We start from the raw sequence: 19,093 nt of genomic DNA, 5'->3' as shown, positions 1-19,093 counted from the left end.
GTAACTGCTGGGCAGACTTGCATTCCTGTTTTCATTCTATAGTGTTTTCACCACCATTTGGCTGAAGAGGTTTGCCAAATGTTGAGAGTTGTCCTTGAACCTACAAAAGACTAAACCATTTATTTGATGTTACGTTTGCCGTTCGTTCTCTCTTTCCACCAAACCTTTTTGCCCGTGGCTAAGCCACGCTTGGAATTATCAGAATAAAGTCGCCCAGCAGCTTATAGATTGCAAACTACTCCTTTTTAATTTTCCCAGTCTCATCCTGACCAAACCAGCATAAATCCTCATGACATTGTTTCATGAAAAGGCTGCACAACAGCAGAATTTGTAAGTAATTAAGCAAAAAGTCAGTGAATAAAAGAACTATTTCCTCTGTGCTTGGACAGTCTGTGCCACCCATGATTAAATGTTAGTAAGATCAGGGAAGTTCTACATTTTGCTTCCTGGATCAACTACAAGTTGCACAAACACGCACATTATTTTTGATGACAGCAGATTTCTGTGGCCAGAATGGGAAATACTGGGTTGCACAGCCACGTATCATGAGAACTTCGTGACCAACACAAAGAGTGTTTAACACACTCTGTTCTCCCAAGAGTTTAAGTCCAGCTTGTACCCGTACCTTTTCTGTTGACTGTGCAACTACTGTCACATTGTGCTTTAATTTTGACTTTATTTCGTTCTGTTTTCTTATGGCGTGGTTTAAGCCTCCTTTTCTCTAGTCCCTTTCTTCCTGAATAATGCCTTTCCATCCTCAGGCTCAACTTCGCATCAGATGACATTCAAGTCATTTTTTGCATCTGAAAATGCTTCACACACTACTTTCTATCATATTATTTTCAGTAGCTAATAGTTAATTGCACACCTGACCATTTTTCATTAAACTATTCGAATCAGAGCGGAGATCCTGGCCTTTCTCATTCAAATCCAGTACATTGAAGATGTCAGTGTATGCAGGAAAAAGAGCCTGGTAATCCAAATTACTCTTTTTTCAGTACACTTTACACACTAACATCACAGCTGCCTGGGGACTGCTCCATCCTCTGCATGTGCAGCATTACTTTGAACTTATGTCATCGTTCAACTGCGTCATTAGTCTGAAGTAGATGCCCACAATCAAAAATCAATGTATTGTCTGCCTACACGAGCTTCAAATTGTTAAAGACAATCCTTGTTTTCCCTTGGACAAGATCCCACCAGAAACAATGGAGCAAACTCTCTCGTTGTTTACAGCTTGGCTATTACAGACCCGAACATCAGCCAGTTTAGGGACAGCAACGCTCAGCTTCCTCATCTGACAGCTGGAGAGGCCAATTTCAGTGTGTAAAAAATAATGAGAGCTTCTTCGAGAAATGTTTCCATAAATACACAGAAAATTATTAAGTCAGAGAACTGGTGGATGTGGTCAAGATACACCTGGATGCAGAAAATCCACCGAGATTTGTTCGTACGCACCTCAGAGTATCTCAGCAGAGTATCTCATACATCACGTGTGTCTGTGTGCGTCTGTCTGTCTGTCTGTGGAAAAGGGGGTCCCAGTCTGTGCCAAGGGGAAATAGTTGTCAGTTCGGGAGCCCAGAGTGGGTTTGTAAGAGGACATGACACGTGGTTACAGCAAGTTTGTGCAGCCAGGGCCATGCGGAGCATCGGGCAGCAAGAGTGGGTGATGTTGGCAAAGACTTTGCACGGGGCGAGGCCTGGGGAATGCTAGAAATAAAATAGGAAAAAAAAGGAAAGTTTCCATGGCTCTTCCACCCACTGTAATATCAGTTATATGGACCCTGTGCGTGAGCTTTGCAAATGATGGCAGTGAAACATTGTAAAACAGATACTGGACAATATTTGCTCAAAGGAAATTCTGGCCTTGTAAAAACAGAAGCCAGATTTTTGCTGATCCAGCCTCTGAGAAAAACTCAGCATGTGACTTATTCACCCAGCAAGACCTTCAACGAGAGGCCTCCCGTGGCGCGAGCAGAGAGAACTCGCTGTAGTTGGACCAGGCACAAAGTTCAGGAATGCACAAAGTTCCATTTATCATCTGTAGAGAGAGTTTTAAAACGCTTGCTTTGTGCCGTGCTCATTTAATGGCTCGAAAAACAACAGATCTGAGTTAAAAAGCAACAACTGTTCCAAATCCACTGAGTGAGAGCTGAATATTCCTCGAGTATTATATCAACGAAAATACAGTCACCTCTTTTGCAAAGCTCAAAGTCCTGTAAATAAGATAAATGCTGAATCCAGTCAAATATTTGTTATGGAGAACTTCCATTCCACCCCCAAACTTCAGTGTCATTGGGCTGCCAGACTTTCTGTAAACACAAAAGCAATCCTAAACTTGGCTCCAAGGCTGATCATGTGGCTGGAAATTTGACACTAATCTCAACTGTGGGTTTTGAAAGCCGTTTATTAAAAACATCTGAGATGCATTTGTTCTGAAGATAGCCTAAAAATGGAAACGCCGTTAACTGCAAACTCCTCCTCCGGCTCCTTGAGTAAAACATTGTGCACATTTTTCAGTCATTTCTTTTAGGTGCCCAATTTTCTACCAGTGGGAAATCCAGGTTTTAGGCAACAAGTTTTCACTGAGTCCTAAGGGCACGGAATGCAAATTATTGGGTTACACAGAACTGCTTGTTCCTGGAAACACGCTCCTAAGCCAGAAAGTCAAACGATACTTGAACTTACTCTAGGAAATTTGCTTAGGAGACAACTGAACAATGAGCTGTTCTGCTATAGGGAGAAAAGTCTTAAAGACAAAGTAATTTGTAACATTCTGTCCTACAGGATTTTGTAGACAAGTAACAGAAAACTCACTTTAGACAGAAAAACACGCTCCAAGTTGTGTTACAGGTTTTTTTCTCTCTCTGGAATATTTTTGCACACAGTCTAAACAAAATGCCCCAGGAGATTTCAATTCCCTAATTTGTCCCAAATGCGCCTTTAATTTAATTTTTCTTCTTTGACTTGCCTCTAAAAATGAGCTTAAAGGCAAGAATGGCGAGGAAAAAAAATGTTAATAATACAATAATTCTGCCTGGCATGGCCAGAAGCAGAATTTGGTGTGTCAGCCCCATTTAACCCAATTTCAAGCCTGACACCACGACCTGTGACTGACAATCTCTCGCTCTGATCCCAGGGACAGCCTGGGCACACTGCAGCCTTCACAAAATGGATTTGTCAAGTTGCAAAAGCCACAATTAATGTTGACATTCCACTGCAGGCCACAATCCACAGCATTTGCTGTACTGTCATCATCCTCTGGTAGCGTGATCCACTTTTCTCCCCCTCTCAGATTTACAAAATCTTGAAGAGGTGGGTGCGATTCTCACTCCTTATTTCTGTTTTACTTGATATCTTTTTCCTTAGATACTGAAAAGCTGGGGGATAAAAAGGCGCTTGCAAATAGAACCGCCCAGCTGAAGTCAACAACCATAGGGAAATTCCTTAATACACCGAAAATTGCTTCCTTTCCATCATGAATTCCCCTGCAAAACACCGGTAAGGGCTGGTGGGAGAAATAAGGCAGTACAGCAGTTTTTAAAAGCTTCCCTACCCCACGACTGTGCCCATAATCCAGATTATTCATCTGCCAACACAGGCTCATATTTGTAATTATTGCTCATCCCCAAGGTGCCGTTTTGACGGTTTGCGGAGCATCAGGTTTGAACAGACGTTCTACAGCATTAAGCCTTTCGGAGTAGGTGGTGGTTGCTTTTATATTTAGCCACCCAAAAAGGGGTAAGTAGGCAAACGCTTTCAGGCATGATGAGAAGAAACAAGCTTTTACAGGGAACTGGCAGTTAAACACCGGCTTAAAGAACATGCATCAGCCCGATAAAGCGCTGGCTCCACCACAAAAACAAACAGCGCCTCATGTCTCAGCCTCTGAGGTGCTGATGGAGGCACCTCCAAACTGCTGCTGGTCTCTCCAGGAACTCATTTCATGGCTAATTTAAAGGAAATGGAGAGATCAGATAATCTTTAGTGGCTCAGAAGAACTGGAGGGATTTTCTTTACGGGGGTGAGGCATAAGGTTGGTGAGGGCAAGTAGAAAAAGGGAGTTTTCTCAGAGCGTGCAGGAAAGCTGGTTCCTGCTCTGCTGTAAGGAGATGCTGAAAACCTCGCTGTGGTTCGTGCAGCCACAGCTCTGCGGGCTCCACACGCACACCCACCTGCACACCAGGGCTGTCATTTCCTCCTGAACCATGTCCAGCCCTTCGCTAGCAGGGTCAAAATATTTAAAAGCAGTTCAAGAGGCTCGAGTTGGATCTGCTCCGCCGTGTGCTCCCCACTGAGCAGCCAGCTGGTGTTGAGGCGTGGAGTATCTGCCCCCAAAAGTCACCTCTGGATGAGCAAAACAAAAAATAACCAAATAAAAAGCAATGAATTTGGACAGAGAGAGAAATAAAGTGGGGGAAATACTCAGCAGGCTAGACTGGGGCAGGACCTGACCTTGATATTAATACATAGGATGGGATCTAAGGACCATGTATAAGTTGTCTTCTCCAGCTCAACAGATGTTGGCCTGTGCCCACAGATAGTGACATCTCAGCAGCCACTAAAGCAGCTACAGAACAGGCCAGCGAGATAACACGGAAGGGCAGCTACAGGAGGACATTCTGCTCTAGAACAGAGTACACAAACTCTGCAGCAATCACATCTGGCTGGTTCAGACTGCAGCAGATGTTGGCAGATGTTCTGCTGAACAGCCTAGGAGGAATCACTAAAGCCAGACAGACTCCCAGCCTCTTAAACCGTGGCCATCGGTCCATGTCACCCTGTGGTTTTTGGTCAGCATGCTGGGAGGATAATCCCACTAAAAGCTGTTAAATTATCAGTCTTGTTTGCTTTGTGACTCCTCCAGGACAGCACCAGCTTCAGTTCAGGTTGAAGACAGCGGAATGCTCTGCCTGGCCTAAGGAATCAGTCCCTCCCCTCAGTTGCTCTGTGCTATGAGTAGCTTGCTCAGTCATGCGTGGCCGTGCTGCCCAAAACCTGTGTAAATAGGCAGCGATGACCAAGACTGAAACCAGTCAAATCAGGAACTTTCCAGTCCAACAAGAAAATAAAGATTTCCGCTCCATACTTATTTAGCACTCCTTGCCTTTTGTTTAATGCTCTTGGTTGCTTCCAAAGGCCATCGTGAAAGGGACACAACACATAGCAGACTCAGAGCAAAGTTACACCGTGCAGCATGAAGATGTCAAAAAGAGGAGACTGTGCTCCTCACACACCCCCACAGACCTTATTTGTCTCTTTTCCCTGTCCCCAGCGCTCTGCTTCAGTGTTCATCAGGGTCTCTACGGGCCAGTTCAGCTCAGGAACCTGGGAGAAAACAGAAGAGGAAAAATCAACTATTTTTAGGCCAGTTCCTAGGCTTTGCTTGGCCAATGGATGGATCTAACAAGCTCCAGAATCAGGTGCTGGGTGGGAGGGTGGTGGGTTGCTCGATCAACTCAACACCTTTGCAAATGAAATTTAAGTTTCCAGTGTGTGTGTAAGCCAAGAAAGGAAAAAAAAAATATGGGAGGCAACCACCTTGCTCACAAGGGTCAGTCGGGGCAGGATTGATACGGCCTGACGGCAGCGGGGCACTGGGCAAGCTGAGGAGATGAAACACAGTGAGGGGAAAGCTCCTGGGAAGCCATTCCTCACAGAGGGACTCGTGCTGAAAGGCAAAGGCTGAAACATAGGATTTGGACATTAAGAAGCAGTGAAGATGTTAAATCAGGCCCAAAAGGGAAGCAGCTGTAACGAGTTCTCTCCCGAAGCAGTTCTGCAGTCAGGAGGTGCAGATTGAGCAACAAGCTGACATCAGCTAAAATAACAGGATGGTGGAGGGAGTGGCTGGGATGTTAAACTATGCGGGTGTTACTGAGGTCACCATGGAAAACATAACTTCTGACTGGGAAGTTAAAATAAATCAGAATTGCAGCATTGTTACTTAATCCGGGAAACTCTAGCAGTAGAGTTCAGCTGTATGATGGCTTAGCCTGACCACACACACAATAAAATCAGCCTTTTACCAGAATTCATCAGTGACTGCATCCCAAGCCCCAGCAAGACTTAACCAGCTGTGAACACCACCTGATGTGGGCAATTCCTCCTTCTTTCTCTGCCCCTACAGCCTCACTACAGCAGAAGATGCTGTGTCAAGCGCAGGCCCTTGCCCAGCAAGGAACACACACCCCGGCCCTGGCTCACCCGTTATCCCGAGTCCCTCACTTCCAGAAGCAAGAGACAAACGGATTTGTCATCACAACTCCTACTTATTTAACTCCCGCTCCTCTTTGATCAGTCAGTTCAGATCCACAGACAAGAAAAAAGGTTGTCTCACTGCCCTCTTAAACAATTATTTTGGACTTAAGGTACCCAGTGAGCCAGAACTGCCCATATATGCTTTGCCAGCAATTAGGACTGGTCTAAAAAGTAGATAAGTGATATTTGCTGATGCTGCTGTTGAGCCATCGAGTGGCATTCAGGCAGCACAAGTCCCTGAAAAAGATCCCCACCATTCCTCTAGCTTCTTTATTTGCCCAGAAGCTCACTTGTTAAGAAAAGCCTGTGTTTACTCTCTGCTTTCTTCATATTTTTATATACTCTGGAGTCACTAGGTCTACCTCCCTCCCCATAAATGTGAACATTTCATGATAAACAGGGCAGACGGTGGCTGTCAGCTTGGTAAAGGAAAGAAGAACATCCACTGCCAGTGTCTTCTCCTTTGCATCACCATCACAAACTTCCTCAGGTGGGAAGGGTTCAGTACCTTCTTGCTCTACTCTAGAGTCCAGAAAAGCAGCTCGATCCAGAAGGGGCTCAGTGCAGGAGAAAGGAGTATTTCCTAAACTGGCCCAGCCTCACATCGCAGTAACACAACCTCGCAGAGATCGACAGTAACAAACAGAAAAGAACACAGCTGGAAACTGAACAGACTGAAAAAGAAGATGGAAGGGAACTGAGAATCTGTTCTTTTCTACAGCCACATCCAGTGTAAGAAACAGCAGGCACGGAGAGACTGAGGAACGGGAAGGGAAAGCAACATCATCATTACTTTAGATCAACTAGAAACTTCTTTTCTCACACTAAGTCCTTCAGAAGTGCCTCCTGCCAGAAACAGTTGGTAGGAGACAGTTCTACCCCTTTTCCCACGTCAGCCCCAACCCTGATCAGTCAGATCTCTCTGTTTCAGTGGGTTTCTGCTTTCCTCTTAGGGGGGAGTATCGGGATGGAGCAACAACACGGACAAGAGCAGACAAATCCCAAGGGCTCGGAACTGGGAAGCAGACACAATCTCTTCCCGACCAGCACATGACCTTGAATCATTTTCCTTCTTCAGAATGAGACAGCATTTTGTTTTCAGGCAACATGTTTTGTCTGATACCCACAGTAGCCAAACTAAGAAAGGCACCATTCATTTGCCAAGGCCAAGTTTTTAAAAGCATCTATCTTTGCCTTTGAAAACTAGCGGATAGTCCTTGCGTTATACCGCAACTCAGGGGATATGTGAGAGGTTACAGCACTTGGCTTTAACTTCAGAGTTCAGTTGTCTTGTGAAGAATGCTGCCCTTTACAACTCTTTCTAGGAAGGTTTTAGAGACTTTGTTAACATTTCCACCTGGTTTACAGCACCAGGATTACGGTCAATAACTGGCACACTGATAAGCTGGACTCCCCGTACCCCTCCTCCACCCATTTCAAGCCCTTCCCTCCAAAACACAGCAACTGAAAAGAATTTTGGGGAGGAAGGGCAACAGAAAGCTGCCAACTGCCAGTGGCGCCTTCCGGTATCATAACAATTTGCACCACACCTGCCTAATCCTGTCATGGTAAAGCAAGAAAGCTCGTTTTCCTATAAGTGCTTTCCACTTCGTTGGTCTTCATATACATTAGCTCTGCTTCCTCAAGCCGTACAGCTGTGTCACAACTCATCCGAGTCTTCTTACTCTTAGTAGGACCAGCCCGAGCGGCACTTTCCACCTCACCTGGCTGCCCAAGGCTGATTGTAACACCAGGGCACATCCCTGTGCTCTATCCTGGGTGACCCTGAGCCCCTCCAGCTCAGCACAACCTCTGCTTGCTACTACAGCGAGCAGGGACGCTTTGGCAGACCGTGGGGACAGCGCAGGTCACCAAGAGAAGAGCTGTCAGAACCAGGTGGCCATCTAAGTATTTGTACAAGATTTAGGCCTCTGGTTTCAGTGTCTGTGCAGCTCCAGGGAGGAAGGAAACAACAGTGAGAGGCAGGTGGGGTACAGCACTAAAATGCTCTTATAGAATCACACGATGGTTTGGGTTTAAGGGACCTTCCCAGCTCCCCCAGTGCCACCCCTGCCATGACAGGGACATCTTCACCAGCTCAGGTTGCTCAGAGCCCCGTCCAGCCTGGCCTGGGATGTCTCCAGGGATGGTTCATCCACCACCTCTCTGGCCAACCTGGGCCAGGCTCTCGCCTCCCTCAGGGGTAAAACCTTCTTCCTCATGAAAATCTATTCCCCCTCTCCTCCTCCCAGCCCTGCTGCTCACTCCCCCGAACCAGAAACCAGCACCCACCTCGCAGGCTCCTCCTCACCCAACAGGCCCGGGAGCAAGAGGAGACAGGCGAGGGAATCCCCACAGCACCTGGGCGCGTTACCAGCCCAGGTGGCTCGGGCCAGGCCTCGGCCGGGGCGCTGTGGAGCCGAGGGGCGGGCGGGGGCCCGGGGGTCCCGGGGCTGCGCGGAGCCGCCACCTGAGGGCGCCCCTGCCGCGCTGCCGCCGCAGGGGGGCGCTGTCGGCGGAGGAGCGCCCAGCTGAGCCAATCAGAGGGCTTGATGAGCACGGCGCATGCGCCGCCGCCCCGGGGCATGCTGGGAGCTGCAGTCCGTGGCGGCTTCGGGGGGGGCGCGGAGCGGTGTCGTCTCCCCCATCAAGTGCCGCTCTCAGCGGGGTCTGTGTGGAGCTACCGGCTGGCTGGGGCGGTTCGCGTAGCGTTCCCTCCTCAGCGTCACTGCGGGGTATTTTTCCGGTCTTCCCCAGTGCTGCCGCAGGCTGTGCAGGAAGCGCCCAGCCCGCTGTTGCCATAGAGATCAGGCGCCAGCGTCGCGGGGTGATGACGCCACCGCGGCGCCGCCGAGCGCGGCATGCTGGGATGTGCAGGGCGGGGAGCCGGCGGCCGCTTAGGATCATGGAGTCCAGCCATGACCCAGCCCTGGCACTGCCTCGTGTCCCTGAGAACCTCATGTCCGTCTGTCCAACCCTCCAGGGATGGTGACTCCAGCACTGCCCTGGGCAGCCTGTTCCAATGCCCCACAGCCCTTTGGGGAAGAAATTGTTCCCCAGAGCCAACCTCAACCTCCCCTGGCCTGCACAGCACAGGGGCTGGGTGGTGTTCATCACTTGGTCTTTGAAAATCATCCATTTTTGGTGCATCCTAAAATCAGAATAATCCTCTGCATGTAACCATTTACTCCAGAAAATGACCTAACTGAGGTCCTGATATAAATTCCCGCAGTGACGTCCCTGGAACAAGGTGGCAAGTTCCACGAAATTTCAGTTGTGTTCAATTTTTAACCAGGACCAGTTAAACAGCGACCGCATAACATCACAATTTGTTTTGATACTGTAGCGGGCAAAGTGAGAGAGCTTGCTGGTGAAAGTAAAACAGAACCTTTCTGCCCTGGAAAATATTCCACAGTTACACACATGGCTGTTTATTCCTATTTTCAGCTGCTGATCATGTGCAGAAATGAAGGCATGGAAACCCTCGACGCTTCTAGCAATTCAGTGGACTCTGATGAAGACCCGCAAGAGATTTCAGTTCCCAGATCAATATTTCAGGTGCAAAAAATTAATAAAAACCAAACTTCCCCTTTTTAAAAGATAGAGTATTTCTTTTTCTTTTGTCGAATCGTGACACAACTCTTTTCCTTTAGTGCATCTGAAATTCATTCAGTCAACAAGGCAAGTGACTTAAAACACTCTCTAAACAACTCCCTCAATGGAAGGAAGTTTTACCCATCAGGAGGCTCACCTGCTTGGGAAATCTTTGGGTGTTTTCCTGGATGCAGGAAACGTTTATTTTGGGGAATGTCACAGATTTTGCATCTTCCTTTTGGGCACGGGAGGGAAGAGCAGAACGAACGATTAAAAGGCTGCTGGTGTTGTCTCGGTGTGGAAACGTCACTCTTGAAAATGCTTCTCATATTTTCTCCGACTGGAAATCCATAAACTGTATTTTTTCAAGGCATGAAAACAGAGGCTTAACCCGTGGTCTGGAGTCGAGGCCACATAAAATTAAGAGGTTCTTGGTAGCTAAAGATCCCATGTAATAGAAGGATTATACACCCAGAGGAAGATTTAGAGCAGTTTAACTTATTTTACTCATACTCAGTTAATCTCTTTCATTAATGTAATTTTGAAAAAAATAGAAGAGCTAATCATTGTTCTTTCATAGCAGAGCTGTGATATTAACTGACCTAAAGGTATCAGTAAGTAAAGTAAGAACACCCAGTGGCTGTGTGTGTGGACAGATACAATTTAATGAAGCTTTAAATTCAACCACCCTTCACTAGCAGATGTTGCACTTTGTGTGCAGCTGGTTTATTGTCCTGTGAGGACACTTGGGTAACTCTTTCAATGTTTTTATTCTCCGACTAACAAGCTTTACTTGCATTTCTTGCCTCCTCCTTTCTATCTGGTTCATAGACACGTTCACGGCCAAGCTCTGCAGAGGTTTTCAGTAGCCAGCGATGGGGGATTGGAGCTTCCAGACCTCTGGGATGGGGCTAAACCGTGACAAGTGACAGGTGCTCTGGTTTGGGGTGATGTAAGAAAGCAGAGAAATATGGAAGAAACACCCTGTTTGGGGGTAGAAAATAACCAGAGCACAAACACGAATAGATGGGCATGTCTGAGCTCAGGAGAGCGCTGATTATCTCTTCTGCTCCAGTTGTGCTTCCAGGCACCAGTTTAATCAACCACCAGTATTAATCAGCTGTCTCAGATGACTACGGACTGTAAATCAGTGAAAATACATCTTAATGGTCCAACAAGGAAAGCTGCTGGTGTTGTAAACTCTCCTTACATTGAATCAGGAAAATGTGGGCTGGAATTCAGCTTGTGTGTGCTGGTTTTGTTTCGTGAGGACCAGCAAGAACTCGAAATAATTATTACACCGCTGCTGGTGCTCACAGAAAGGCTGGGGCCAGCAACCACCTATGTAAAACCAACACAAAAAGCTCCAACTCATTGTCAGAACAAATTATAACATTACCTAGAGAAGAACGTGAATCCTCTGCTTACGTTCCGGAGGGGTTTTAATTGTTGTTACTTTTTGGTTTTCCTAATGAGCTCTGTATCCATGAAGCCGAGACGTCCGCAGGCTGCAACCCTTCGTCACTCCGCAGAACCCTCTGGGACGTAGGAAAGCATTTAAGCTGATTGTGAGACTTTCCCATTCCCGACAGGGAGAACGTGCCGACAGCCTCATCCCATAGTCAGAGCTTCTCTAAATGCCCCTGTGACCGGCTCTCCAGCAGCATCTGCTCCTGATGAAAAGAAACAACCTTTCTAATGTTAGTTTTTGAGGTAGGAGACATATCCATAGCCTGAAATAGGATGAAATCGGACAGACTGTTGTGTCACAGGTTTATTCTCTACCCTTGTGCTCTGCTTTAAATCCTGCACACAGAATGCACGTCATTGCAGTCTATGCTCAGAGAAACAGCTGTAGAACAAGAAAAACTAATGTGTTTTCATATAAGGAATGCTAAAAGTAAAGTCTACCCAAAAATGTGGTCAGAGAGGATTTCTTATGTTTTACCTGAGCTGTATTCTTTTTCTTATTGTGGAAAACAGGAGAAGAAATACTTGTGAGTGTCCATGTGGCTTCTTTTTCTAAGATGTGGAGACTCTTGGGCTCTTACTCCTGGAGTTTGTGCTTAGAGTGACAAATGATATTCACAGAATCATAAAATCATTTTGATTTTGTCTTACCAAATATTATCCTCTGCAGCGAGAGTCTTTTACCATCTCCCTAATAACTGTGTGCTCTTCGTAAGAGCCATGAGAAACCAACACCTCCAGGAGACAAATCATTGCACCCCAGATATTTTAAACAAGGCAAAATTAATGTGATCTGAAGTGCCGCCTCCTATTCTGTGACTGTAAATTAAGCCGTGAACGGCCACCTCAGCCATAACCATCCACCTATGAGCAGGTAACGTTCTGTGTTCAGTGTCAGCTCCTGTGTTCCGTGCAGTTTGTCAGGACAGACAGAATGCCGCTAGCACACAGAGGTTCAGGGACGCAGGGCAAGGTTGGTGACTACGCTGCCCCATCTTCTCCTTTGAATTATTCCCTTTGGAATCAGCAAATAAACTTTAATGGAGTTATCATCTGCTTTTTAACAAACTGCTTTTGTACATGGATCTTTTTTTTTTTTTAATTTGGAAGTATCTTCCTATGAGCAATATCATAGGAAGATATCAAATATCATCTTTAGAAGCTGAGAGCAATTTCTTGTTCCACTATTTAAGAACAGAGCAGATAAGCAGAATCATCCTGTTATCTCTCCCAGGCACTGTAGACAGATAAGCATTTGATTAAATTTAACAGTAGAACTAAATAGGACATATTTTTTTAAAAAATTAGGATGAACAGCAAATTTTTCCTCTTTCCTGGAACAATCTCAGCAACAGGACAAAAGTAAATCCTGTTCGGGACTGTCATTACAGGGGTGTTAAATGGGTAACAGCAAGCAAATTGAGTTAAGCGTCCAGTTCTTGCAAACTAAGTTTCCATTAAAATAAAGCAGCATCCATTTTTCTTCCACGACCTTCCTGCCTGACATTCCCAGCATCGTTATGATTTATTCTTCCATCCAGAGGTGTAACTTGTGTTCTTTGATTTTTCTCCCTCTTAAAGATTCAGGTTCATTAAGGGAATGTTCAGAAGAAACAAAACGACTGTTGATGAGTTTGTTTTCTTGGGAGTCGCAGATACTTGGGAGCTGCAGGTCGTTCTCTTTGTGCTGTTCCTCCTGATCTCCATCACCTCGTTGGTGGGGAACCTTGGCATGATCACATTAATCAGGCTCGACTCCCGGCTCCACAGCCCCATGTACTTCTTCCTCAGCCACCTCTCTCTGGTAGACCTCGGGAATTCCTCAGCAGTCGCTCCCAAAATGCTCCTGAGCTTCTTTGAAGAAAGGAAAGTCATCTCCATGCCCGGGTGCGCAGCCCAGATGTATTTTTGCGGCGTGTGCATGATCACCGAGTGCTACCTGCTGGCTGCCATGGCCTATGACCGGTACATGGCCATCTGTGACCCTCTGCGCTACGGGGCCACCATGTCTCGAAAGCTTTGCGTCCAGCTGGCTGCGGGATCCTATGTGGTGGCTACTGTGAATGAAATAGCGCTCATCAGCTCGACGTTCAGCCTACACTTCTGTGGCCCTAACGTCATCAATCACTTCTTCTGTGACATTCCTCCGCTCCTCAAACTTTCCTGCTCTGCTACAACCATCAGCGAACATGTGCTTTTTGCTGTTGCTACGTTCATTGCTCTCAGCACTTTAGTGTTTATTCTCATCTCTTACGGTTATATCCTCACCACCGTCCTGAGGATCAGCTCCTCAGAGGGCAAACACAAAGCTTTCTCCACCTGTGCCTCACATTTGGTATCAGTCTCGCTGTTTTACGGGACTATGATCTTCATGTACCTCCGCCCCAGCTCTAGCTACTCCCTGAACCGGGACAAAGTGGTGTCTGTTGTCTACACCCTGGTGATCCCCATGCTGAACCCCCTGATCTACAGCCTGAGGAACACAGAGGTGAAGGACGCGCTCAGGAGGCTCCTAGGAAAAGTTCTTGTTTCCTTTAGAAATCAAACTGGTAAAGAGGTGTCATAAACTACACAAAATAAACTTGGACATTCTTGAATCTCAGTCTCCATTCAGTTTCTGACCATTTACAACTAAAAGTGAACAGGAGATGGTAATTGTGAGGACCCAAGTGCTTGTGCAGGTCATTGTGACAAGATAATTGAGACGCTGCCACCTTTCCGCTCTGTCAGGGTGTAGCTATACAGATTTTACCCTTAAACCCACTAATTATACTCAAAGCCTCACGTGCACTCCTTTCCACATGCCACCCGCTGCTTTAAAGACCTTTGTGTCCCCAGAGACCTGGGATTCTCCATGTCCCTCCACAAGGAGCTGTATTTTTCCAATGGAGAAGCATCCCTCCTGTTATTTCGTTCTCCTGGCAGATTTTCAAGAGGGAATGATGGGGCGAAGAGGAGATCTGGGTCCTCATGGGTGTTTGCTGAGGATAAACCTGGGGTAAGGTGTTTGAAACCAGGAACATTTCCAATTGGCGGTGTAGTCCGAGCTTGCAGAAGCCGCGTTTAACATTACTAATGAGTGGTGCTGTTTTAAGATCAAACAAACCAATGCTACATATGTGCATTCCCCAGATAAGGTTCAGCAATCAGACACAGCTTGATGCAATCAATTCTATGTGACATCTTTATGTGATACAGGAAACCCATCTATTTTTAAGAGACAAAAAAAACCCCAAGTCCCAACTGTGGATTTAAATAGCAAATGTCATCTAAGGGGGTGGATCACCACTCACAAATATTTATTCATCAGCAGAACCAATGCCAGACCACACCACATCAACTGAGGCCCATAGGAACAGCAGAGAAAAGGATCAAAATACATGTGGGGAAGCTCTTCCTTGGGAAAAGTTACCTTGAGAGACAGACACTGCACCCCTTTGATAATGAGGTGCTCAGAGAGGAGTAAATATGAATTTTCCTGTTAGATGCACAAAATCAGGGAGAAGCGCTGGGCACCCTTTGGGGTCAGAGCCTCACGAGGTCAACAGTGCCCAGGAGCCACACCAGAAGCACCACATAGGACCTCGTTTACCTAGAAAAACAAATTTAGGTGTGAACGTAGCAAAACCAGAACAGACACTGGGGAGTGATGAGGGTGGACCATTTATTTGGGTGGAGACAATGGTGGAGAAACGGAGGCATTGTGGCTGGTGAGGGAAGAGCAAGCAGGGGACAGTGACAGAAGGGTTGGTGTTAAAAGGGACCCCATACCCTACCACCACACCTCGTCCCATCCTCTTAATAAATTATATTCTCATGTATTTATGACTACTGACAAAACCAGGGTTTAGAGCTCAGAAATTCTTTTGGGGAAGAGATGTAACTGCATGCAAGGTGTAAGCAGGGCAGTTATTTCAGTGCGTTAAGCTAGGACATCAAACTGAAAGAAAATCTTGTATTTGTGTGGCCAGACACAGCAGGAAATGCACAAGTGGTAGAATAAGAGCTCCTGGTCACTCCTACTGTATGAAGAGAAAAATAGCTTTAAGGAGAGATGGAGCAGAACATCAGAGTCTACCCCTAAAGTTTTATGAAGAACCCCAATAAGTTTTTTGAAGAAAAAGGGTTAAATATTGAAGGTATTGAGGGACATTTCATACCTGGGGTAGACAGGCTGATCAGGGTTTTCTTTCAGAGTCAATGGAAGTTTAGAAGTGGAGGCACATTCCTGCAACTTGTCCCCATGGCCACTGTCATGGAGCTCCAGGGGCAAGCTGGTCCCCAAGGAACAGGGAACAAGGAGCCAAGGGGAACAACACCACACTCTTGATCCAGGGCCCATCCAGGAGGCAGAGACACCTTCAGTGTAGCCAAGGAAAGACCAGTGGCCCTAGACTGAGCTTAAATGGGGCTCTTGGGCCATAAGCATGTGTGTGGGGTGGTCCAGGTGGGGCTGGTCAGGACCATCAAGTCCCATTAGTGCCCTCAAGGCCCTGGCAGCTTCCAGGTGGAGTTGGGGAGTAGTAGCAAGAGGGTTGAGTTTTGGCTATGAGTCAGTGGCAGGGCAGCCCTACTTCTAGGAACACGAGAATAGCCCAGGGGTATCGATTTCTGGCAGCAGCCAAAAATAGACGTTCAGAGAAAGAGTATGAGAAACTGGATGAGTATATTATAAGCCTTCCCTGTTAAGTATTTTCGAGCCCTGGCAAAGAAAATCACAGCAGATAGTGCTCCTGCTTTCTAGTTATAGGCTACTGGGCATAAATAAAAACTAAGAACGTCTCATTTTTTGAGGAACACTTATGGATGAGCACCTGGCTCTAAAAGGGGATTACAGCTGGTGACATCTCCTCTTTATCCGGGCAGAAGATGCTCATACTCCTAAGGGAAAGAGGTCCAAAGTGAGGTCTTCCTTCTCAGACCTCCAAAAGTTTGAGCAAACCTTGGGGACATCTCATCCAGCACTTGGCACCTCGTCCAAAATGTGTCATGAAACAAACCCAGTTACGGAGCCCCAATTTGTGCAGTTCGAAAAGCAAAAAGCCAAACCCACAACAACCAAACCCAAATATATTTGCTGAATCCTGGGTGGGATTTTGGACACCGGAGGAGGATTTCACCTTAGGAGACATTATCAGACCAAAATTGGAGTATTGATGTGTTCCACCCTCACAGAAGTCATTTGGCTCCAAATAGGAATAACTGGATAAAATTCCATGTTCACACAATCTTCTAAAAAAATCCATTAAAATATTTGGCCTCTTAAGATTTGACTGTAATATATAGCTCACCAAGTCTCAAACAAGCAATTTACAAACTTTTACCAAAACTACAATTGTTTATCACTTAAATAATTAAAATGACACTTGGGCTTGTGCTTACGAGAAGTAATTGCAACGCTGCCCCTGGGACCGCTTCCCTTTGGCATTTAAAATCAGTTACGGTGTCTCCAAGGGGAGATTTTGAAATGCGATTTCAATTCTTCCACGATTCGCTGTCACTTCAAACAAGTTCAGTCTTTGTGAAGGACAAAACCACTCCACAGTTGTTTCTTACCTACAAATATCCAACATTTCTGGAGACTGGGCAAGGGGTGGCAGTGATTTTCTTTTTGCGTATTCTGCTGTCACTATTCCCGTTATTGGATGAATTTCAACCTTCTTGCAGATTTGAGATTTTCAGGTACAGAAAAATAAGTCTTTAATTGTACAGAACTTGAGCACAGATGTATCAGGATGATTTCAAGTTATTTTGGGCTATGTGAGAATTGACATAGGTCCAGAAGTGCATTTGTCCCCGCTTATAGATATATCATAAGTTTACGGTTTTGCTAAGAAACCGCTTTTAAGCCTGAGCTTACTTACCTTATTTTTGTCTACTTTTTCTCACCTATAAAACCTAGATGACTCTCATCCTTCAAATTGCTTTAAAATCAAAATATGTAAGTTCAGAACTTGTGCTATCTGCTAATGTCAATAATATAAGGAGGGGATTTTCAGATGTAGGTAAGAGATCTAGAAACACAGATCTCAAGTCCATGGAGCCTCTCATGGACCACTTGGTCTCAGATACTCCAAAGTATTTAGAAACCTGTAGAAAATCCCACTCTAGTTATTTATACTATAGATAAATTCCCCTTCTCACTCCCAGAGGCTTAGTTGGCAGATCCTGAAGGCTGTTTTTTTAATGTGGTAAGATATTCATCAAAAAACATTATCAGAACTGGTTTATCAAAGACAAAATGTAATTGTTCTTTGCCTACGCAGTGTAGTTATGTAAATTATAAATGCCTGAGTGGGATCAGAAGTTGGATGTAGCTGTTTATGTTGGCACAGGCTTTAAAATGATTGTGCATATGTGTGCTTCAATGAAAGATCTCTCAAGTTCTACGTCCATCTTAACAAAGATGCTGGATTTCATATTATTCAGGTTCTTATAGTTGAAATCGTAGCTGATGAGAGTCCACCTAGTCTAGAGAGCTCATGTCTTGAAGAACAACTGGATTAATGTCATTAAACACCAGGAATCGGACCCATCTCACCGAAATTCAGGTGTTTCCAGAGGAGCTTACGGCCACATTCACACAGGTGCCAGTGAGAAGCTTTTCAGGATTATTTAACATCCCTTCCAGAACAGTTTCTGATTTGGAAAGATGCTTCATTCTGCAATATTTTCCCTTGAGAGCGTAACTGCTAATTCAGCTTGTGAGGGTCCGCTCGGTCTTAAAAACACAAGATAGGATTCAGCTTTAGGTTAAAGCGTCAGGTGTAGGCATCAACGTATAAACATTTGTATGTAAGTTATACATCTACATTCCTGGCACGGGTGAGGAATAAACCAGGTGTCAGGGTTAAGTCCAAAAGGCCACTCAGGCGCTCAGGAACAGCTGAGAAGTTGGGGTAGCTAAAGTTATCACCAACCAGCTCGTCATCTCGGTCACCCTTTGGAGCCCATTGACTGTATCGACCAGGCATCCAAATAATCTGTGCAACCACAGAATCCTGGAACCCTTGAGACATCGTGACCTGTCGTTTGTCCAGTTTCATTCCAGAGGAGCACGAGCCCCCCGACCTCCCTGCATCAAACGCAACGGCCGCCTTCAGATGTCCCAGCACATCAAGTGACATTTATTAGTGTCTTCCACAGCATTAATTACGTCGGCATTCCGCTCCTCTGCTTTTACTTCACTAAGACTCAGCATCCAGCAGCTGTGACCGTGTATTACTCAAAAAATTCAATGTCATAATAAAACCTTAAAACATCTTAGACAATACAGCATCAAGACAATATGAATGTTAGGAGCTATAGTGAAGAAATGCCATAAGATCCTAGCTACGCGTTGATTTGACATATTTAATTTGTTAGATGTGGGCTGTGTGCTTAATTTTGGCTTTATTGCAGGAAAAGGATGCGGGTCTATGGATATTTGTCTGAAAGAGTAGATCAGTTCCATAATGAGTGTATCTGAAGAGCTTTTTTCACTCCAGAAGTCTGTTTCGTGTTTCCTCACGTTAGGAAATGATATGGAGAACGGGGATTTTAACATATAATCTCTTGATTTAAAGTTTAATTTTGGTTTTCTAAAGAGGATAGTAACTCTGTTGGGCATTAAAACGTGGATAAATTAGGTATTCTTCTGTTAAATATATGTAATTAGACCCCAACAACCGTGAACAGGATTTCAGCAAAATGTACCACGAGAAAACTTTCTCAACATTTTCTCATTTCTCTGATTGCCATAACAGAGAATATAAAATGGATGGTTTGT

The 19,093-nt window shown here is 45.5% G+C and overlaps 1 protein-coding gene and 1 long non-coding RNA gene across 3 annotated transcripts; one reads left to right on the top strand and one right to left on the bottom strand.

Moving 5' to 3' along the window:
* Positions 1-1,549: 1,549 nt before the first annotated feature.
* On the bottom strand, positions 1,550-9,044 carry LOC136102756 (uncharacterized). 2 transcript variants are annotated; one of them, XR_011739225.1, is made up of 4 exons: positions 8,554-9,043; positions 5,248-5,328; positions 4,176-4,347; positions 1,550-1,710 (listed from the first exon to the last, which is right to left on the bottom strand). It is a non-coding gene; the product is annotated as an uncharacterized lncRNA (long non-coding RNA). The 2 variants fall into 2 exon arrangements; XR_011739226.1 differs by lacking the exon at positions 1,550-1,710 and adding an exon at positions 1,717-2,592 and having other exon boundaries at positions 8,554-9,044.
* A 3,881-nt stretch (positions 9,045-12,925) lies between these two features.
* Positions 12,926-17,572, top strand: LOC136101948 (olfactory receptor 5AR1-like). Its single transcript, XM_065838587.1, has 2 exons — positions 12,926-13,846; positions 17,546-17,572. Exons 1-2 carry the CDS (start codon positions 12,926-12,928, stop codon positions 17,570-17,572), a joined length of 948 nt encoding a protein of 315 aa, XP_065694659.1.
* Positions 17,573-19,093: the final 1,521 nt, after the last annotated feature.

This window comes from Patagioenas fasciata, chromosome 5 (assembly GCF_037038585.1).
Source record: "Patagioenas fasciata isolate bPatFas1 chromosome 5, bPatFas1.hap1, whole genome shotgun sequence".
Taxonomy (NCBI): domain Eukaryota; kingdom Metazoa; phylum Chordata; class Aves; order Columbiformes; family Columbidae; genus Patagioenas; species Patagioenas fasciata.
The sequence above is the reverse complement of the archived record's forward strand: the minus strand, read 5'-3'. Positions and strand labels throughout refer to the sequence as shown.